Below are 22,794 nucleotides of genomic sequence, written 5' to 3'. Positions count from 1 at the left end.
CAGGTGCTTTCCAGGGCTGGCTGGGGAGGATGCTGGGAGCTGCAGCCCGGCACATCTGCAGGGCGCCCGGCTGGGAGGCGGCGGCGGCGGCGGCGAACCCGGGCGCGGAGGGGCTGGCGGCGCGCGGGGAAGCGCGCGGGAGAAGTCGCCGCCGGCCGCCTCTGCGGGAGTCCCTTCCCGCCCCCGGCGGGGACGCGGCCGCGGCCGCCCCCTTACACCTGGACGACCACCGTGCTGGGCCCGCCCTGCAGGAGGCGGCTCCTGTACTGGTCTAGCCAGTGCCTGAGTTCGGAGATCTTGTAGCCCTCGGGCCCGCGGCCGCCCTGGTACACCACCTTCCTCTCCTGGACGATGTAGAGGCGCTCGAAGTACGCCCCGTAGGCGGCGCTCGAGGCGTTGTCCATGGTGTCGACGGCCAGCGGGCAGCCCGGCGCGCCTCGCTGCATGAGCTGCGCCGCCCGCAGTCGGTCCTGCAGGCACTGGTGCTTGGGGATGTCGTAGGCGGCGTCCGAGCTGACCCAGCCGTCGGACGGGTGCGCCTCCTCGATGTAGACCAGCAGGAAGTCGGCCACGTCCACGAAGCCCGCGGCCAGGCGCTCGAAGGCGCGCAGGCGGGCCATGAAGGGCGGTCAGGTGCAGCTGCCGAAGTTGAGGATCAGCGGCCGCTTGCCGCGCGCGTAGTCCAGGATGCGCGTCCGCGTCCGCCCGTCCAGCTGGATGACCTCCGGGTTGGGCGCCGCCGCCCCGACGTGCGCCGCCTTGAAGAAGTCCAGCTTTTGCCCGTGCCACACGGCCTTGAGCGACTCCAGCGTGAACATGCGGTTCGAGTCGGACACGCACAGCGGAGGGTCGTCGGGAGGGGAGCCGGCGCCGTCCGCCGCCTCTTCCCCGTCCGCCGCCTCCCGCTCCCGGGCCCCCTCCTCGGTCACGGCCGCCGCCGCCGCCGCCGCCGCCGCCGTCGCCGTCAGCAGCAGCTTCTTGCGAATGCACAGGAAATCCAGGAGCCAGAGCATCGCGGCCGTCAGCAGGAAGCGGGGCAGCAGCAGCACGCAGGCGGCCACCTGGCCGAGCGCCTGCCAGGTGTGCGCGCCCAGCGAGTGCAGCATCTCTCCGGCGCCGGCCGGCCCCGCCGCGGGTGCACACGCCGTCCCGAGCCGCCGCCGCCGCCGCCCGCTCCCACCACTCCTCCGGCTGGCTCAGCCGATGAGAGATCCCGCTTCTCTTTAAGCCCATTTTATAGTCGGGGATTTAAATGAAAAAGTGACTCCACCTCCGGCCGGGAACCCGCCCCCTTTGGAATTTGAGCCCGGGGATTACCTACCCCTCCGCTCCAATGACCTAAAAATACTCCGGCAAGAGGAGGAGGAGGAGGAGGAAGGGCGGGGGAGCAGCGGGAGAGACCCCGCCCGGCCGGAGTACGGGGGGACGTGCAAGGGCGCAGGAAGCCGCCGCCAGCCAGAGGGCACGGCCGGGGGCTTCCGCGGCGAGCCAGCGAGCGCGCTCAGGCCAGGAATAATCAGCGCAACAGGCAGGCGAGCGCCGCCGCCGCCGCCGCCGCCTCCCCACACCCCGATGCCTCCACGGGCTCCCGCAGCCCATCTGCCTGCAACGGCGTTCGCGAGCGCCGGCCGGGTGGCTCCCGGGCCGCAACCGGGGTTCGGCGGGCGGCGCGCCAGGGGGCTTCGGTCCGTCCAATGCATGGGCTCCCCACGCGGCCGGCCCGCCCGCCCCTCGCGGCGTCCCCGCGCCGCTCCACGTGCGCCAAGCGCGGAGAGACCGCGAGGCCCGAGCGCCGCCCCTCCGCCGGACGCGGAGCCCCGGTGCGCCGGGCCCGGGGGACGACGCCCCTGGGCCGCGCCGCGCCGCGCCCGCCGCCGGCCGCCTCTGGCTCCCGCGTCCCGCGAGCGACGGCCCTTCGCCGCGGGCCGCGAAAGCCGGAGAGCGCGCGAGGCGCGGAGCTGCCGCTTCGCCGCGGGTTACCCAAAGCGCGCCTGCCCGGTCCGTCCGGAAGCCGGCGTCGCTCGAGCCGCCCGCGGGTGGCTGGGATGCTGCAGCCTCATCCGGGAAGAAGGGGCGTCATTGCTCGGCTGCTGACCTCTCCGGAGCCGTTCTTCCAGGATTAAGCGTTGGCCGGGGCGAAAGCGGTAGAGCGAGCACGTTAAAACCCGCCGGTGGTTTTGTTTGGCTTGTTCCCGGGGTAGCCACTAGGGGTAGCTGTTGCCCGAGGGCTGGAGGCGAAGCGAGTGCAGATGCCGCGGCCGCTTTCCTCTCCGCTCTCTCGCCAGTCGAAGCAAGTTCGGGGGCGATCCTAGGCGTGCTCGGGCGACCTCACCCTCGCTGATTTGGGGGTCCTTCCGCACAGCCTGGGTGCACCGCATCCCAGACCATATAGACTCACTCAAGCAAGTGAAGGGCCACATGGTAAAGGCTTATAACACGATGCAGGGTGAAGAGCAGGGGTGGGTAGCTTGTAGTCTCCAGGTGTAGCCTGCAGCCATGTTGCACTTCCATCATCCCTCGCCAGTGGCAACAGCAGCTCAGGTTGATTGAAGGTGAAGTCCAACAAGATGGAGAGCCACAAGTTGCTCACCATGGTGGACAGAGAGTCTATCCTCTCTAACTTTTGGAACCCAGATGCCTAGGAGCAATAAAGCTGACTGATGGAAGATTCCAGACAGGTAAAATGAAGCGCTTCCTCACAGAGCACATAGGTCAGCTATGGAATGTCATAAGATGCAGTAATGACCACCAACCTGGATGGCATTAAAAGGGAATTAGACGATTCCCTGAGCAGAATGGGGCTATCAATGCCTCGCGATCCTGGTGGCTCTTGCTACCGCCAGGATCCTGGGCAATATGGCTGTGCACACCGTTGTTCAGGAATATGGGTGGAAGGGTGCTGCTGCTCTCATGTCCTGGAAGTGCAACACGGCTGCAGGCTACACCTGGAGGCTACAAGCTGCCCGCCCCGCTCTTCACCCTGCATCATGTTATAGGCCTTTATCATGTGGCCCTTCACTTGCTTTCCCCCTAAGTCAATAAGCTCCAAAAGTTACCTCTCCTCCTGGAGAACTTGGTGTTTTACCTTGTTCTGTGTTCTGTCTTTGTTTGTTGCAGATAGAGAGCTCTCATTTAATTTTTGAAATATTCAAGGTGTGAAAGGTGATGCTCCCGTTTGGTGAAATTCAGTGATAATACAGTTGTGGGCTGCTCCTGTGTTGTGGCTCGGGAGAGTGGCCTGAACATGGAAGGTGGCCTGGTTTACATCCGTGGCAAGACGCTGGCACAGGAGAGGGACAGCTCTGCAAGCAGCTTCTGAAGAATTACACATCTTGCCAAAGCTCCACAAAACGGGGAGGGGCTGCTGAGGATCTTTTCCTTCTTGCTGCTTGGCCACATCAGTGTTTTCTGGTCTAGAACTGTAGAGGAGAGCAGGAGAACATGCAACACTGAAGACAGATAAATGGCATGGATTGATTTGTTGGTCCTTCCTAGCCATTTTCTAAAGCAATGCCCTTCCTTTGTATGCAGGCCTACAACAGCACCCAGTAGGCTGCCCCAGGGTATTTATAACTATACAGGGTATTGCAGTTTGAGCTGGGGCATGCCCCTAGCAGAAGTTCAGCTTTGATGGAAAGTTCACTTGTCTACAGGGCACACAGCTCTGGATTCAGCTGCACTGAAATTGCGGCATGCTTACATTCCATTTTGGATTTTGCTGATGAAGCACCCCTACAGAATTCCTGACTTTTATTTCTCAGGTTTGTTTGAAAAGCTGGGGTCCCCACCTCCTCTCCTGTAATGCTTGACTACACTGTTGAACTCTAGATTTGATTTATATTTATTTCAAGCTTTTTGAAAGCCTTGGTGTGGATAAACTGGAGCCAAGCTTTTGGGGGCTTTATATCTATCCCCAAATTTACCACACAATAACCACAACCCTTATGGGGACATGCAAGCGTAACGGTTCAGGATTGGATATCCAGATGTGAAATAGCAGAACATCTGTTTCTATTTTCAGCACTTCATAAAGTCAAAGAAATTTGAAATAAAGGCATGCTGAAAATCTATATTATACATAGTCTTGCACACCGATTATATTACATAAGCTTCAGCTTACCCTTTAGTGTTCTGTAGGGAATAAATTAGTTGTCTTTACTGAAATGGAATGTTGCAATCGGAGAAAGGGAGAATACTTTAGAGAGAGATACAAAACTTTTAATGGGAACAGCTTCAATTAAGTTTCCTGCATGGATCTGGGTGCCTCCAAAGAAATGCTGGCAAATCAGAATTTTGCCAGCTAAGCAATCCCACATGTTGCAAGCTTTCAGAGCAATTGAATTGACATTTCTCTTTCACCTTCCAATCATGTTTTATTCCCAGATTGTTTTTTTCACTCAAATGTGGCTAAAACTGCTGGTATGATTTCTACCATCATATGGGAACATACGGGCCTCCATATGTTGGTCCTTCAGTTGGTCCTTCCCATTATCCCTCTTCATTGGCCATGCTGATCTATTCCCACCCTGCTCTAGATGAACTATATTTGTTATTAGTCTGTCTGTGATCAACTGCCATGTACCCAAGTTAATATTTGGAGAGAACTCTTGCATGCTAGTACGAAAGATGGGCTTGTTTGCTGCAGTCTTGTATTTCTTGTGATGCTACAAAAATGTGGTTATCCTAAGGGCTGTTCCAATATAATTTCAGACACCATGTTTAACGCTCTACTTGCAAGTTATAACTATTGTGTTCCCCATTGTTCTTTTGTGCAATTTGTAGCCTCAGACTCTTAGACCAAATTAGTCATTGTTCCCATTTTTGATTACGTGTGTGTGTTCCCGCTCAATCTATTGGCAGCTGGATCCCTGGGGTGGAACAAATTAATGCTGATCTTATGATAAAACCTGAAATCACGTTACCAACTTTTATGAGAACTAGGAACAATCACACTCTGTTGGGTGCCCAAAACTGATCACCCCTCAAAAATTCCCAGTTTATTTTGACCTTGCCTTGGTTACATTTTTTGTTTTGTTTTCTGGAGAAGCACGAGCATTTTGGGATTTTTGTGCCTAGCACATTTTAATGGGAAGCAAAAGTTGGTTTCTTTACTGTTGCAACTGTCAGGAAGAAGAAGCGTTCAGCTTACGAGTGCAGGCTCTTTCCCAGTGTTGTTTTGTATTGGAGCAGAGTCCTGCTCATTCAGTCAAAATGGGATGTGTGGCAAGCAGGCATCCTTGCCCCTTCAAGTTATAGCCACACGAGGACTAATTTTTGGTGGAAAGGCAGCGTATAAATCAAATGATGGTGATGCACGTGATCTGGAACCCTGACAAATGCTTGGGGCCTTTGCACACAGAGCCCTTACAAACATGCCGCTGGCATGTACATAGACCGGACCAATGCAACGCACTGAGGCCAGGAGCAGAGACAGTTGGGGTGGTCCAAAGCTCCCCTCCATTCCTTGACTTTCCCTCAGGACAAGGACAGGGTTTACCAGTCTTAGCTTTGAGGGGCTCTCAGGAAACACGCAGGTCCATCAAACTCTCCTCCAGTCAATGACCGCACGGTGTCTGGATATAGTGCTTTGCATAGCGCCTCATGCAGCCATCGCATTTGCCACCACAGGAGGCACTGATGGTCAGAGACTTGGATTATTTTGCAGGACTGGACACATCCAAGTCGCATGAAGTGATCAGTGATCAGTGGCTGCTACTCACTCTTCTCTGGATACTCCCACCCAGTGAGGTAAGGTGGGTGGCGATTAAGCAGGGTACCCTCAGTTGTTGCATGTCCTCTCCAGGGGGGCTCGCCTATGATCTCCATCGTCTTCTTGATGCCAGGTAAGGACTTTTTTACCATGGTTTCTTATATTGATTTTATTTTCTCTATACTTTGTGCTGTTATGTATTGTCAAGTTGCCTCTGACTTATGCCAACCCTATGAATGAAAGCTCCCCAACATGTCCTGTACTTGACAGCCCTGTTCAGCTCTTGTGAACTCAAGGCTGTGGCTTCTTTTATGGAATCAGCCCATCACAGTTGGCCTTGCTATTCTTCTTTTGCCTTCAGTTTCCCGGGAATTATTATATTCTCCAGGGAATCATGCCTTCTCATGATGTTTCCAAGTTATAACAAGTTCAGTTTTGTCACTTCTGTTTCCAGAGAAAGTTCTGGCTTGATTTGATCTGGGGCCCACTGGCTTCTCTTTCTGTCAGTCCAGGGTACTCCCAAAGCTCTTCTCCAGCACTATGATTCAAACATATCCATTTTCTTCCCATCAGCTTGCTTCGCTGTCCAACTTTCACACCCATGCATTGTGGTCCAGAATACAACAGTGTGGATGTTCTTGGCCTTGGCCCCAGTGAAATGGCCTTCCCCTCAATGACCTTTTCTCGTTCCTTCATTGCTGACCTTCCAAGTCTCATTGTTCTAATTCCATGGCTATAATCTCTGTTTGAATTGACGACTGAGCTAAGAGATGCAAAATCTTTCACAATTTCAATTGTCTCAGCTTTGCATTCCATCTTGGGTGACCCTGGCAGGAGACCAGCCTAATGATAGTCTGACCCCTGGTGTCATAGCTTCTCTGACACTCTCAGAACCCTTCACCATGTTAAGGTGTGCATCCAAGAGGGGGGATCTGTATCTTCCATGTTGTATTTTAGGGTTTTAACTTTTAGAACCTCCAAGTTAGTTATTGGATAGGCTATAACAACAACAACAACACACACAGACACGTACATGAGATGCCCATTGCCAGAAACCATATGCTTCAAGATACCAGTGGCTGCGAAACATGATCACTTGTAGTTAAATTAGCCACCAGTCTGGATGGATTCGAAAGGAGATGTGGCCGATCTATCAGTGAGAAGACTATGAATAACACCTAGCCAGCCATAATGGCTGAATTACCTCCGGTATCAGAGACAGTGTGCCTTTTAACCCCAGCAGTGCACCTGGGCTGGAGATGCCACCACACACACGTCCTGCTCGTAGGCTTCCCCTGAGACATCTAGTTGGCAACTGTGTGAACAGAAGGCCATGCTGGATAGACCAATGATCCCCGGGCCACTCCCAGATGGTTCTTCTTGTGTTCCCAAGGCCTTATTGCATACATGAGTGGGCTGGGTAGTTCTGGTTTCTGTATTCATGTCTGGAGAGCTGAGCAGCTGTTCAGGGACAAAGAAGCTGCTTAGGGTGATTTGATTCAGGGAATGTTCTAGGAGCCACACAATTCCTGGATTTAGGCCCAGGGCTTTCCTGGTGACTCATATTTCTAGAAACAGGCGTTGGGTTAGGAAACTGCATTCACAGGTGCCGTTTTGGGCTGAAGTGAAATCTTTCGTGACCAGGATGCATCTGGAAAGCTGCGAACGGCTTCTCTGTTGCAAAGCAACTGCAGGGGAGTCTGTAGAGAAGTGGCTGGATGGGGAGTCTTCACTGTATTCCCAACCCTTCCCCACTGGAAAAGTTCCCTTCTGCTGCTTGGGAGAGGATTGCAGGGTAAATGCCTTAGGCAGGGCTCAGATCACCCCTCCTGCCTAAATCCTTCGACCTGCAAAGGGCACCCTTCACTGCTTTGCAGAAGAGAAGTGTGCTTTGGATTCCCTAAAATGTTTCAAATATTTATTTGCAGCCATAATATTCCACACCATGATGATTGCATGTAATTTTGCCCTGTGAATTTCCAGTAGTAGGACCGCTCTCAGAGGCAAGCATCCCAAAACGATTCTTACCTCCCCATTGGTCCTTTTAAAATGGTTAAGCTATGTGGTGTCTCGTATTGGTTTCATTTTTTAAAACATAGATGCTGTAATATAACTAAATTTAAAGAGAAGTGCAAAAGAAGAAGCTAACATTCATACCAACTTCTGTGCTTGGGTCTAGGAATACACAGCAAAAGGTTATACTTAGGGCTGGCAGGGAATACTGGGAGTTGCAAGACTTTTTCTGCTGCTTAAACATGCATAGGATTATGCTAGAACAGGTTTATTTTCCTTTTTTTTATAGGTGGTTCTCTGTCGCAAACAATGATCCTGACCCAGAGCAAGGAGTGCTAGGTGCTGAGCACCCCCACCAAGCTTAGGCCCACTGGGAAAAAAAGCCCAAATTTGCATTTGCTAATTTACATATACTGTAAATCATGTGCATGTGTCTTTAAAGGACCCTGTCTCCTAAGGAGACTCCTATTTGTAAAAAGGGATATATGGACAGGACAGAAGAGGACATTTTGTTAAAACAAACACGCGTGCGCACGCACACACACGCACACACATGGCAGAAAGATTCAGTGGGAACTGGGCAGCCAGAGGTGGGCAAAAAGCCAGCAAACCTGGGCTGTTCAGATGCAAGAGAGAGCAGGGTTCTTCTACTTTATAGCACCCTGTGCCATGGGGTGGTGGGCCATATGGCTTCCCAGACATTTGGGGCTCCAAATGAAAGATTTAGGGCTCCAGCCCTAACGGGCTTCCACTTAACACCACCTCTGACCCCGAGACAGAGCATGGTTTTGTTCCGTAGAATTGCATTTGTAGGAGCAGCGATGCATTCCGTGAACGTAGCCAAAGCCACCCTTTTTTACATAGCAAAATTAAACCTTTGAATACAATTTGATTCAATTGCCTTGATCATTCAAACTCCTGGCAATTTGTTGTTACTCTCCCCAGGTGAAAGGCTGAGGCAGAGAGAGGATGGGTTGCTCACGGTGGAGGCAACATCAGATCCAGAGACAGCCCAAGCCATCACTTGGTCTCTAAGCCATTTCAGCACTCCTGTTTGGAGCCCTCATTCTTTGCAAAAGGAAAACTATGTCTCTGGACAGGACAGCCAGCTTGGAATAGGCCAGCCCAGGGTTTCAGTCTCTACCAAAGAATCTTCACATAATTCTGTGCCTGTCAGACAGACAGACATACTGGCGATGTGCTTCAGAGAGGCAGGAACCGATGCTTCAAGGCACAGAGCATGAAGAAGGTCCCTGGCTGGCACACCTGAAGGAACACCTCCTCCATTATCATCCTTCCAGCCAGCTGAGGTCTTCTGAAGAGGCACTCCAGGTAGTTCCAACATGGGTTGGAGATCCATCTGGAAAGCATTGGGAGTATGGCCTTGAGTAAGATGGGCCATACTTTACGGAATGCCGTTCCAACAGGGAACAGGCATGCACCCCTGCTACTACATTTTCTGCATTTTCTAAAGATTTTCCCTTCTTTTTCAGGCCAGAAAATAGTTGCGCTGGGCCTATAGCCCAGGGATAGGCTGGGGAGCTGTCCCTCAACTTTCTTTGCCCCCATAATTCTTTGGAAATGCATAAAAGGCTTGCAAACCAGATGAACTGCACCCCTAGTTTCTTTGACACTCGCCTGAACTTGCAGGTTCCTGACCAGTCTGACATGGCCAAGTGTTCTGGAGAAAATGCTCAGGTCTCTTCGCTGAAACCACTTGGCCTTCAGAGAGTTGGCTGGGTAGTGCTTGGTATCTGTTTGGTTTAACCTTTGCATATGAAAAAAGAATGGTTAGCTGGGCATGATGAAGATGGAACCAGAGCCTAGCTTGCTCCATCTGGGCAGGGGAGAGAGAAAAAGGGTGCCCTCTTTGCAGCAGTGAGTCCTCATGGAGTGGTGAGTGGAATTTAGGCTTGCTAGCTGCCTTTGGCTTTTGAGTAGAACCAGCCTGTGGTTGAAAACTGATGTAAAATCAGACCCACCAAGTGGTGTAAAAGACAGAAATAAGGTTTTTTTCTGTCCAGGAATTTGTTTTGAGCACTGAAAGGGAATGAAGGTTGCAGACAAAAATCCATGTCTGGTTACTCCCACACTTTCCTCATTCCAACAGTGTGATTTAGGGCAGGAAAGAACCATTTTGGTGCTGCTGCTGTTAAACAGTAGGGTTTTGGAAATCCCCATGATCTGTTGCAGGCCACCTAGAGATCTACCAGTAGGTCATGATGAGGATCTTCTGTCTTCTTCCCATCACTGGGCAAATCAATAGAAGAAGTAAAATGCACATAAGAAACGGACCATGTGTCCATCTAGTCCTGTCCCACTGCAGGTTCTTCCGGTTGTCAGGCAGGGGTTCTCCCAGCTCTTCCTGGAGATACCAGGGCTGAGCCTGGGGCCTTCTGTGTGCAAAGCGGGTGCTCAGCCACTGAGCCTCTGCCGTTTGACTTAGGTTGCTTTCGAATTCTCTGCATAATACTTTCTGCATTCCAAAGCCCTTTGCCTAGAACATCCCTGCAGGAAGTGTGTGCAGTTTTGGAGGCAGAGTGAGTCCTTTTCCCTTCCTAGCATTCAACCAAGCATTTCCCCAACTGCCTGCAAGTCTGAAGCAGGGGAGCTGAGAAACAGTTTTGTGACCTCTCCTGCTGTCTGCAGGAACTGTGCCGAGCCCTGCCCGATATCCTTGGTGATAAGACTGCCAGTGATGCTGTTGACTCAAGATAGTTGCTGTGAGCTGGCAACTATAATAGACACAGGCAAAGTATCTGACAGTTGTGGTGCTTCAGGGTCACTTCACAGAAAACGTTTTCCAAGGAGATTATTTCAGTGTAAGGCAGAAACAGCCTCATTGGGTTCTCAGGTCTCAGCTGGCCTTACATTTATAGACCATCCTCTGCTGGCACTTCCATCAGGCTGGGGCAAGCACATCTAGTGTGGCTCCAAATGGACGGCAGCACACTTGGTGGGGTGAACAGTCATTAATGAGCACCTGCGTCAATATTTTTATTTGCTCTTATTGCTGCATTGATTCCCTCCCTTTCCCCCAAGAGCACTCATGGGACTGGCTCTCAGGTAGGAGTCCTTCGGACTTGCCTTCCTGAGAGCTAGAAGGCGACAAGAGGGGGAACGGTGGAACAATGCACGGTTAACATCTGGGGTGGGGAAAGTCACACACTTGTCTTTTGGTTTTGTATCTCTAAAATGCTGATAAGCAGGGAGAGAGGGCAGGGAGTGCCCTTGACTGACAGCTCCACCTTCTAATCCTAGGAGCTTTGATCACTATATTTTGCAGGAGGGAAAGGTCAGAACTATGAGATGCCCATTCTTCCAACACCATCAGGATTCACTAGGAAGAATGCCTTAAAATTAAGAATTTAAGGTAAGAATTGAAGAATGCCTTAAAATTAAGAATTTAAGGTAAGAATTGAAGAATGCCTTAAAATGGTTTTTAGTCATCACAGTTCTTTTCTCCCCTGTGCCCATTCTTCTGAAATTTTCAGATTGCTTACTTAGGAATGCCCATTGCCAGGATGCTGTTCCTGGGAGGAGGGGGCACCTCCCAGGGGTCCTTAGTTTTCCGACTGAAGGCAGCAGCCCAACCGTGCTGCTATCCGGTTCTGCAGACTTAGGAGAACTGTCAGTTGGAATGAAGAAAGTGAAGCAAGGGCCCCGCAGCTGTTCCTTTCCTGGCCTACGGATGGGGCCACGTTGGCCTTCTCCTTGCCAAGATGTTCCTCCTGAGAGATGGGGGGAGAACTGCTATCAGTGTCGTCATTATTATCATTATTGTCTGCATCCTTTCAACTTTCTCCATGGCTCTGCTTTGAACATAACATGTTGGAGAAGGTTCTCAGTCTTTTAATTCCTGGCATTTGTACTGCTGCTGCAGTATTTTTAGCCACACAAGATGATATTATGCAACATTCTGAAATGTGTTTTTTCAAGACTGAGGTGGTTTATACATTTTCATGCTCCAAACACTCCCTTAAAGTTACCCACTTTTGCACTTTCCAGACCCATGATAGTTATTTTTGCTTGCTGTTAGATTCTGGCAGTGTTACACTATCTCAAGGGCAAAAGATATATCCAAGACATCAAAAAATGCATTCCAAAATCTTAATTTAATGCAAGAGAAACTTTTCTTTTAAACAATAATCAAGAGAATTATAACTAGTTTCTGGAAAAGTTAGGCTTGAATTAAAAATAGGCTGCTACCTTCAGATAAAAGAAAGTCTTTATCAGAACTGTTTACTTGAAGAATAATTTGAAGGCTTATTTAATGTGTTAAAATTAATTACGATGATGATGATAACGATAATGATAGTAACAGCTCTTTTTTTCAAAATCATAATGGCCCTAAAGACTTCCAAATGGAGTGTGTTAGTTTGGGTAAGTAAGAATTGTTTATCTAGAATTTTAAAAAATGATGTACAGTTTACTCAAACCAAATAATTCTTCTGTTCTGGCCTGTTCTTTGGCACTACAAGAACTGGATTTGTTTTCTGAGTGCACCTCCCCACCCCAAATTGTCAGGAAGCTGCAAATAATTAAATGTCTAGCTGAAATGGCTCAGCATCTTACCAGGCCATTCTTTTCCCTGCCTCATACCACATTTTGTCTCGTATACATTGGAGAAAACCTCACTGACTGCTAGTCTTTGAAATCTCTACATATTTCCATTTTATTTTGTCTGTCAGTTCATTTAGACTTAGCAGGAAGGAGTAAACAAGAAAGAGAAGAATATACCTCTCTAGAATTATTCCCAGAAGGAATCTGAGATGCCTGTGAAGAATGGGGAATTAGTTGATATGACCTAGTGCTGGGCATCATATTTGTCTTTCTTCCAGAAGACTGTGGTGTACAAAATGAAGGTCAGGGAACAGTCTGGGCAGCAAAGCGGAGCACAGAAGCCAAATGGGTGGCTAGCTCTTTTCTTGAGTGAGTGTTTGGCGACTGGATGGCCCTCGGTCTGCTTCATTCATGGCAGTTTGTGGGGGTGTTTATGCGCAGATGCTGTCTTCCACTTGTAACTGTTTCAGGTGTTCCCATTACTGCCATCTTTTCTTTTTCTTCACACAGAAAATATATCAAGTAGGTAAAGACAGAGGAGCTGCAGAATGTCTTTGGATCTATAGCACTATCTGACTGGAGGCACTCAGGATGAAGATAACCTGGAGGGTGGACCATCCATGAGGTGGAAGGTGGTCTTACTATTATATAAAAATAAGTAATTTCAGTTCCTTCAATGGTTCAAACACACAGGCTCCCAGGAATGCTTTTACCTTCTCCACCCAGAGCTGCTGTGAAATGCACAGAATGCCAGGTGTTCCATCACTCTTTATTTATTTACAATATTTATATACTGTTCTATATCTAGTAACATGTCCAAAAGTGAGAAAATTAATTGAAATGCACAATGAAACCCTTTCAAATCTGCATTAAGGGATGGGAAATCTGCATTTACAAAGGGATGGGGCCCAGACATGCTCATAAGGAGAGTTCTTAGAGGAGAATACTAGATTGGGTTCAACAAACTGCTCTGTGCATGGTCAGAGATTCATTCTGGGTGTTTAGTGCTTTTGGTCAATAAGGAATGCTTTGCAAATGCATGCAAGAGGAACCTCAGCTCCTGACAAGGAATAGATTTTTCCTAGCAGAAGCATATATTAGTGAGTTATCCTAGTTACAATAAATGATTTTGGGATGGGTTGGTGTGACCTAGCCAATAAGGACCTGTCAGCTCTAGGAAAGGCCTCCTTCTGATTGTGATGAACATTATGGGAACTGGCTAGCTGATGTGCATCAACATGGCTTCCTGCATTTTTGGTTCCTTCTTGGGGATGTGGCTATGGGGACTGGCATGCCTTTGCCTGCATCTTTGAGTTTGCCGCAGGTAGCACTGGGTTAGATGAGCCAAATTGTCCATCTCAGGATAAAGCAGGGAAAGCAAAATAGGTAGAAATTGCACTGGAGTTCAGCAAGCAGTAAGCCATTTCAGCAGCTCAGTCACTGAATTGCTGTACATGCACAGAAAAAAACAAATTCACTTAAATTCCAAATATTTCAACAGAATTCAGGCATGGCTTTCCCTGGATTGGACCCAATATTAGTTAGGGTTTCAAAAACAGATGAGCTGCCAGTTGGAGTTGATGCTAATAACCTAGCATATTTTAATTTTTTTGTATTATTATTAGCTGTGCTATCATGGGGACACACATGACAGCACTCCCAGCACAGAGCATATTCAGTCTGTTGCAATATTGGTTTAATAATCTGTGCTACTGGAGTGCCAACCAAAGCAGCTGTCACTTTTCAGCAAGACTGTCACTGGCAGTTGCAGGCTTGTGAAACTGAACTCTAATTACAAACCTGGTTTCAAATGCAATTCAGCTTGTGACCCAAAGTCCAACTGACTTCATGGGAAAGAGGTCATGAACAGGTGTTGCATTTTTTTTCAGGATCTCTGGGATTTATTAATTGCTTTGTGCTACGTGGATCAATGAAATGCAATCCTCTGTAATTGGCCTAAGTGCCATTTAGATTAATTCTGTATTTATCAAGGGTTTTGTGCATCCATATGCCATTCAAGCTTAGCTCCAGAGATGGCGATCTCTTTGGCTTCTGTGTTAATATTTTACAGTAGTTAAAGATCTCCATAAAGCTTGCTGCATTGTGAAGTCCACTCCACCTTCCAGTCTCCAAATTATCTGGAGCAGGGAAGACAACCTTGTGCCCTCCAGATGTTTTGGTCTCTAACTCACAGCAGCCCCAGCCAAGAGGGTCAGTAGTCAGGGATTTTGGGAACTGTAGCCCAGCACTTCTGAAGGGATCCAGACAGTCCATTGGCCAAATCTCTTCTCGGCTGTTCTTCCCTTCCTTCTGGGCTTATCCTTTTCACATTTCCAATCCTGCAACCTCTTCCTTTGACCTTGTTTCTTCCTTGCTCCTCCATGGTTTCCCCCTTGCCTCTGGCTGATTCCTGTGGTGGGTGATGCCCATTGGCACTGGAAGGGCTGGGGTCAGGACAATGTTGGGCAGCACCAGGGCATCACTGTTATTCACAGCAGCACCCATTGTACAGAAGAGGGAAAGTGCGGCAAATGAGCTTTGAGATTGTGCCTGCAAGGCAGAGGGCATGTGGTGGCAGATCCGCACAGCAACTCAGAAGTACTCCTGTAGACCCACATTTTTGTGGCTCCTGCAGGAAAACCAGCTGAACAGAGAAAGAATTTGAGGTAAGTAACTTCAAGCTTCTTGGGCTTCCACAACATTTCTTTTCTCCATAGTTCTCAGGCCCATCTAACTCAGGTGTGTCGAAACTTGGGCTCATGGGCCAGGTCTGGCTCATCTCAAGGCCAAATATAGCTGTTTGGGGTTCACTACATGACCACACCCCCTTCTTCTGGCCACACCCCTTTCCTGCCTGCCAGGCATTTGCTGATTTTGGGGCCTTTGCACTGTTTCCCCCCATTCTAAAGGGCTGAAATACCTTTCCTAAGGCTTAACGCTGGCACTAAGAGCTTTAAGTAAAATATGCTGGTATTTGGAGGGGGGGGGGTCCCACCCCATTTGCCTTTGCCGCTTCTTCCCTCTGGGATTCAGCCTCAGGAAGCCTCTTCAAAGCTCACTTTGCCTCATGGGCTGCAAGAGGTTCAGCACCACTGGTCTGACTGCTTCGTCTCTGTCTGGTGTCATGATTTGTTCCTCCCACATTCTCCTGCTGTTTTGTATCTTCTCTTTGCCACTTATGTATTGCTGCAGTTTACAGGTTCACACTTTTTTTCAAAAGATAGTTTTAGCATTTGCTTATTTTTTTAATCTGTAAAAAAACCCTACATTTCTCCTTCAATATGCAGCATGCAGGCCTCTTTCTGTTTTTGTTTTGCTCAAAAGCAAGCATGCCCCCCCAACCCCAATCTGGCTTTGGATCACAGCATGCAGGAGGGGAGATCTGATGCCTCTTTCCCCAGCCGTGACCTCCCCATCCTGGGCCCCCACACCACAGTTGCTCCTTGGTAAAAAAGCAATATTTTCTACTCTAGTACAGGATTGCTCCAGCCTGCTCCTCCTCCTTCAATATTGGCATCTACTCTACAGGTCTGCATGCTTTTTCTCTGGTGGGCAAGTCATGCCCAGAGTGGGAAAGATTCAACCTTCCCCTCATGTATTTACTTCTCAGTAAAACGAAGCCAGGAAGGAGCTGCAAAGCATGTATTTAATGTGCCAGGTACCACTGGCACCACTGGCTGGAGAGCAATAGCAGAAGAGTGTCCCAGCAGCCACACTGGGCTTGAAAACCTGGAGGACCTAGGGCAAGGCACACACGACAGCCCCTCACCCTCAAGGCATCCACCTCCCTTCTGCCGTTGTCACCAATTACTGTTGCTCCCTGTTCTGTTCCTCTTCACTGTTGCCCTGTTTGCCAAGCTAAAACAGAGAACCTGTTGGGTCCCTGCTCCAGTGTGGGCCCTTGGTAGGTGCCCAACTATTTTATTGTTGATGCCAGCTCTGGTTCCGGCCTTCTTGTGCTGGTTGTGGGCTTCCCAGAGGCCTCTGGTGGCCACTGTGGGGAAGCAGGACACTGGACCAGATGGGCCAGTGTTGCCATATCTAGCCAAGCTGCTCTTATGTACAAAGTTTGCAGAATATGATTCCTTCCTTCTAATTTCTCTTGCAGGTAGCTTCATTCATTTGCAAGGCTACTGGTATTCCCATCTGTACAGTGGTGGTTTTCAACTAGTCTAGCTTTATCCAACTTGGTGCTTTACCAAAGTATTGGATTAAATGCACTGTCAGCCATGCTGGTTGGGGATGATAGCAGTTGTAGTGCAACACATCTGGAGGATGTCATGTTGTGGAAGCTGATCTAGTCTCTGTCCAGCCATTTTCTGTTAAGCTTCCTTCTCCATCTATCCACCCACCCACCCGCCCACCCTCCTTTTTTTCCTCCCGAATGAGTGACTGCTCAGACACAAAACGGTGAAGGTAGAACTTCAGAACTTTCCACACAAATGATTTCCTGCACCACAAGTGCCCCTGTCAGAGGTACTGTTTTCTCTCAGATTTGCAAGGGGAGGGTCATCATTAACTCCCCTTTCCTTGTTCACCATCTCTCAACATTCATCCAGCTGATTAGGAACATTCATCTATTGCTTTCTCTCCAGACTTCTAGGTTCCAACCTTCTTTCCTCAATTCTTTCTGCTATAGCCTCCACCAGCCCCTAAATCCGTTGCATTGGGTCATTCTTGAATGCTGCAAGCTGTTGAAGTTGCTTTCCTGATTGTGAACCTCCTGGCTAAATAATGTATTTGTCTGGGTACATGAAACAGTTACATCGTAGGCTAGCATCCTGCACAGATATTTCTGCTTGATTTGTGTGTTCTCATTAAAATGCCACTTTGATGGAAATCCTTAATAAAAAAGTAAAAGGAGTTCATGGCTTTTGCTTTAAAACTTGCATTAACTTTTAAATCCGCTCTCAGACTAAAAAAGTAAGCAACTTGGAAGGTATTTAGTTAGTGATTTTTAAAATGGCATTTCATTTTTCAGATCATTTTGATTCAAACAAAGCACTGAAAGCCTGGATTCATTCCAGTGCTTCATTCCAGCTTGGTTTTATTGGCTGGTCTGTTATAGGGAAGAGCAGATCCATGTCGAGCAGGGGATGGCTCTCTGTGTTTTTCCATCTTCTCAGGCTTGCCCTTGCTGGCACAGCTGTTCCCAGTTGGGGTGATGTGCTGTCCAGTGCCCAGGTCAGCTAACAGCATCACCTCTTCTCATTCACGTTTTTTCCAGTGGCACATGTGGGTTTTGCTCATGTACAGGCCCCTGTGTCACAACCAGCCAGGGATCTGTATTACCATTGTTAGTGAATGCAGTAAAAAACAGTGGCACCCTGCCCTTTGGACTGAAAGACATGCAAGGTGGCATGCAACTGATTGCAGTTAAAATGCACAGCAAAGGATTGCAAGGAGAGAGAAAGAAACAAAATCACATCACTACACAGACAAGGAATAGAACAAACAGTGGAGCCAGAAAGGAAGGGACGACAACACAGATGAGAAGCACACAACCATATCCACAAAACTTAACAAGATTGGGGTTTGCAGCCAATGCCAGTCCTGCTCATTTTAGTGGGTCTATTCTAAGTAGGACTAACCTCTGATAGAACCTGGAGGTTCCAAACCTATGTACACTTATCTCAGAACAGAGGGGCCACTTGTTGTTGTTAGTTGCGAAGTTGCATCCGACCCATCGCGACCCCATGGACAACATTCCTCCAGGCCTTCTTGTCCTCCACCATCCCCCGGAGTCCACTTAAGCTCATACCAACTGTTTCAGTGACTCCAGCCACCTCATCCTCTGCCGCCCACTTCTTTTGCCATCTATTGTTCCCAGCATTAGGGGCTTCTCCAGGGAGTCCTTCCTTCTCATTAGGTGGCCAAAGTATTTGAGTTTCATCTTCAGTATCTGGCCTTCTAAAGAGCAGTCAGGGTTGATCTCCTCTAGGACTGACCGGTTTGATCACCTTGCAGTCCAAGGGACTCGCAGGAGTCTCCTCCAGCACCACAATTCAAAGGCCTCAATCCTTTGGCACTCAGCCTTCCTTATGGTCCAACTTTCACAGCCATACGTTGCAACTGGGAAAACCATAGCCTTGACTATACGCACTTTTGTTGGCAGGGTGATGTCTCTGCTTTTTAGTATGCTGTCTAGATTTGCCATAGCTTTCCTCCCCAGGAGCAAACATCCTTTAATTTCTTGGCTGCAGTCCCCGTCTGCGGTAATCTTGGAGCCCAGGAAAATAAAATCTGTCATAACCTCCATTTCTTCCCCATCTATTTGCCAGGAAGTGAGAGGACTGGATGCCACGATCTTAGTTTTCTTAATGTTGAGTTTCAAGCCAACTTTTGCACTCGCCTCCTTCACCCGCATCAAGAGGCTCTTTAGTTCCTCTTCACTTTCTGCTGTTAGGGTGGTATCATCTGCATATCTGAGGTTGTTGATATTTCCCCCAGCAGTCTTAATTCCAACTGGTGATTCATCTAGCCCTGCCTTTCTCATGATGTGCTCTGCATATAAGTTAAATAGGCAGGGCGACAGTATACAGCCTTGCCGAACTCCTTTCTCAATTTTGAACCAATCAGTGGTTCCGTGTCCAGTTCTCACTGTTGCTTCTTGACCCGCATATAGGTTTCTTAAGAGACAAGAAGGTCTGGTATTCCCCTTTCTTTAAGAACTTGCCACAGTTTGCTGTGATCCACACAATCAAAGGCTTTAGCATAGTAAATGAAGCAGAAGTAGGTGTTTTTCTGGAGCTCCCTAGCTTTCTCAACTTACATATTATCAATAAGGAGGAAATGCAGAGGATGGAGATTTGGACACACTGGCTTATTTGCCTAGATGTACTTTCAGCATCATTTACTAAAAGTGCAACCAAAATTCACGGTGGAGGGAAAGCGTGCGGACTGGTGAGCCATGGGCCTGCTTACTCTTGATTGCTTGCTTCAGTGCCCCTGATCACTCTTCCCACGGTTGTTTTTGCTTTCTTTGCTTCACATTTGAACCAGACTGAGATGCAGTGTGCATGTACAGTGGTTCTTCAGCAGGTTTAAAACCTGCTTGATAAGAGAGACTGGTCACTTTTGATTATATTCTGCCAGTGTTCCATGATCTGGACAGTCTGCCCGTGTGTTTCTGGACCTAGTTCAGAGGGCTAGTATTAAACCAAAGAGCCCTGAGCAGTTTGGGACCAGTGAAACATCGCCTCCTTCCATATATACTTGCTCAGACCATAAGATCGTTTTGGAACCCTCTTTCAGGTGGATCCATCATGTGAACTGAGGTAGGTAATGACTGAGCAGATAGTTCCATGGTCTGAAATGACATCCCAGAGAGTCTCACTGCGTTCCAGGTGAAGATCTTTTTTATTTTTCAAGGCGTTTTGTCTTTCAGTTTTCAAAAGGGGATTTGTGCATTTTAATATCTGTACTGCTCCTGGTGCACTGGCTTTGACTCTACCAATGTAAAGTTTTATATTATATTTTACAGTATTACAGTATTTTGATGTTTCATGTTTTGTGACCACCTAGACAGCAATGACTACTGGGTGGTATAGAATGATGATAAACAGATAAAAACATATTCATATCTTTAAAGCATATGTGGATCAGACAACCCTTTAAATACAGCACACCTCTTTTCTCTGTCAATCCATCAAAGAAAGGACTGTCCTCTGTAAAAGAGGACACATGGGGCTTACCTCTGAGCAAAGATGTGCTTGTAAAATCTCCCTGAAAGAGAACTGCTTCTGCTTGAATAACAAGAATAACCAAGAAGGTGTGAGGAGAATTTCACCTGAGATGGAATTCCTGGCCTTCATGACCCTTTGGAAGAAAGCACCCCCATGTATTGTTTCAGCAAAAGCAATGTTTGCATGATCGTGCTCCCTTTTCCACATTTTCTTTAAATGTATTATGTTATAACCTGGTGGGGTTGTGGGTGGAACAGCTGGTTAAACTGTTGAGCTGCTGGGCTGTTGATTGGAAGGTCAGCAGTTTGGGGTGAGCACCTGCTGCTTTGTCCCGGCTTCTGCTTACCTATCAATTTGAAAGCATGGAAATGCAAGTAGATAAATAGGTGCCACTTCGGTGGGCAGGTAACAGCGTTCTGTGTGCCTCAGCGTTCAGTCATGCTGGCCACATGACCCTGGAAGTGGTTTCAGACAACGCTGGCTCTTCGGCTTACAAATGGAGTTGAGCACCAGCCCTAGAGTTGGACGGGGCGAGCACATGTGTGTGGGGAAACCTTTATCCTTACCTTATTCTGTTATAACCTGGTGTTTCAAGCAGTCTCCCACCCAAGTGACTGATGTGATCCAAACTGGCTTTGTTTCAGTGATGCCATAGCTCTGATGTTCTCGTTCACTTGATCCTCCTTTCAGGACCTGGTTAAGACTTTTTCCTCACAAGGAGAGGCTGAAATAGGAGCTGCCAAGGGTGCCATCCTCCAGGGGTTCAGTGACAAGAGCCACCTGGCGTCGTTCCTCCCCTTCACCTGTGGAACCTGCTTGTTCACATGCTACTTTCTCTGGCTCAGACAACGGAGGGAGTGAGAAGAGGATGGAGGTGCCATGGTCAGTTTGCTTACTGGCTCTGTGCCAGGCAGGCAGGCAGGCAAGTAAGTGGTGACAGTGAAGAGGAAGAGGAGAAGCTGGTGACAATGGTGACAAGAAGTTCGCTCACTATGGGAAGGGGCCCACTGAGGGTGTCTTGCCCAAGGATCTTCAAAAGCCTGGAAGCAGCACTGGTGATAGCTAAGGCTGGCTAGAGGCCATCTGGCAGTGTTTCCTGCAAAAGCTGGTCCCTTCTTCTCTGGCTCATTCCAGCTGGTCCATCTGACTGATTTTATCTAAAAAGGTGGATATTTTTCCTGTTCAGATTTTTTAAATTCTCCTTCTTTGACTTTAATATCACTGGTTTGAATATAATCCTAGTATATAGTTATGAATGTGAGATATTCCTATGCTTATAACTATTTACATCTTGTTACAATCTGAAGCTGTTAGTTAATTAGAAATGTTGCAACATTTTATTGTGTCATCACAATAAAGCTACTTGGAACATAATTTCATCATGGAAAAGTGGCATACAAATTGACTAATGGCAATGAAGAAAAGGAGAACAAGAAACTTGCAGAAAGGAGACAAAACAACAGACCAAATAAACTCATCTTTTGGGTTTGTTTCTTTAAAGTATTTTCCTGTTGTTGCAGTCTTGGGCCTCCATGGAATGACTGGAAATCCAGCTTGCTGTTTTCAAACAGATAGGGAAAAGAATAAACAAGAAAGAAGATAAAAAGCAAACATGAGGTTGCAAGGAGGAGATAATATGCTTATGTGTGTTCAGTTTTTTGTGTGTCCAGATAGACTATCTTGAAAGTTTGCAATAGCCAGTGTAGATCAAAGGGCCCAAATAGCATTCTTAAGTCCACAGTAGGAGCTATGTTTATTTATTTAAATGATTTTAACCTGCCTTTCTGTGCATACTGCCATCACAGACAGCTTACAAGATTGTAAAAAAATGAACATACAAATTGCAGCTGGACATGCACACAGAAATACATAACCAGAGCAGTGGCAACAGCTTATGATTTTAAAGCACTAAATGCAGATATCTGCAGCTTCATTGTCTACCCTGACAAGCATCTCTTTAAAAGAGTGAAACAAAGTAAAGAAAGAGAACTGCTGAAGTGGTTCAGATTAGAGGAGATGATCCCTAGAACACATGGGAGGGAATGGGAGAGAACAGTCACATCACATGTCAAGCCAGCTTGCATGACGCAAAGGTGAAATCTTACTGTTGTGAGTCTCTTGTGTTCAGTTCAGGAGCTCTTGCATGATACGATTAGCATTTTGAATTCATGTCTAAGAATTCCATGTTTCACTGCAGCTTCTCTGGTCTTCCAGACCCAGGATTGCTATTTTATTACATTTGTATGGAAATGCCATAGAATCCCCTGGCAAGAGTGGCCATGGAAGTGGCCACTTCTAGCCTTCAAACTCTACTGTCTTCAGCTTCTAGCAACAGAGATGTCATTGCTCATTTTATTCCCATTGGCTGTGCAATGTGGCTGTCTCACTGTTTACTTTTGGAAACAAGGAAACAAAAATACATGGCAGGGGAAGGGGGGATTGCAGCGAAACAATTCAGTTCCATTCAGTAAAAAGCTCTGTGGGGGCTAGAATGGGGGAGAAGTGCTGGAGACATGCAGGTGCACTTGGGAGGGGCACCCTGCCTCTTGATTGTGGTGGACCAGTCGGGAGGTGGCTGCTGTGGTTCATGGGCAAGAGCAGGGAAAGGACAGGGACCTTTCTTGTGGGGCCTGCTGGGATGCATGGTGAGGCTGGGAGGGCAACGCAAGGTGCACGGTGGAAACAGCACAGGGTTGGTTGCCATGTTGTGTGACCCAAGCCATTGCCTTCCAACTAGTGTTGTAGCAGGACCAGGGTTCACAAGGATACGACACCAGCACTTTTTGAATGGCAGGGACACTGGCATCCTCTGCCACCCCCACT

General features: G+C 48.1%; 1 protein-coding gene and 1 long non-coding RNA gene across 2 annotated transcripts; one reads left to right on the top strand and one right to left on the bottom strand.

Moving 5' to 3' along the window:
* Positions 1-212: 212 nt before the first annotated feature.
* Positions 213-1,106, bottom strand: DIO3 (iodothyronine deiodinase 3). The gene has a single exon (XM_044436609.1). It carries the CDS (start codon positions 1,104-1,106, stop codon positions 213-215), a length of 894 nt encoding a protein of 297 aa, XP_044292544.1.
* Positions 1,107-11,019: 9,913 nt separating this feature from the next.
* Positions 11,020-21,474, top strand: LOC123026878. The gene is made up of 3 exons (XR_006415403.1): positions 11,020-11,096; positions 12,797-12,918; positions 20,662-21,474. It is a non-coding gene; the product is annotated as an uncharacterized LOC123026878 (long non-coding RNA).
* The last annotated feature ends 1,320 nt before the right edge of the window (positions 21,475-22,794 follow it).

This window comes from Varanus komodoensis, unplaced genomic scaffold (genome assembly GCF_004798865.1).
Source record: "Varanus komodoensis strain SLA01 unplaced genomic scaffold, ASM479886v1 scaffold3, whole genome shotgun sequence".
In the NCBI taxonomy this organism is placed as follows: Eukaryota; Metazoa; Chordata; class Lepidosauria; order Squamata; family Varanidae; genus Varanus; species Varanus komodoensis.
This window is presented reverse-complemented; position numbering and strand designations above follow the sequence as displayed.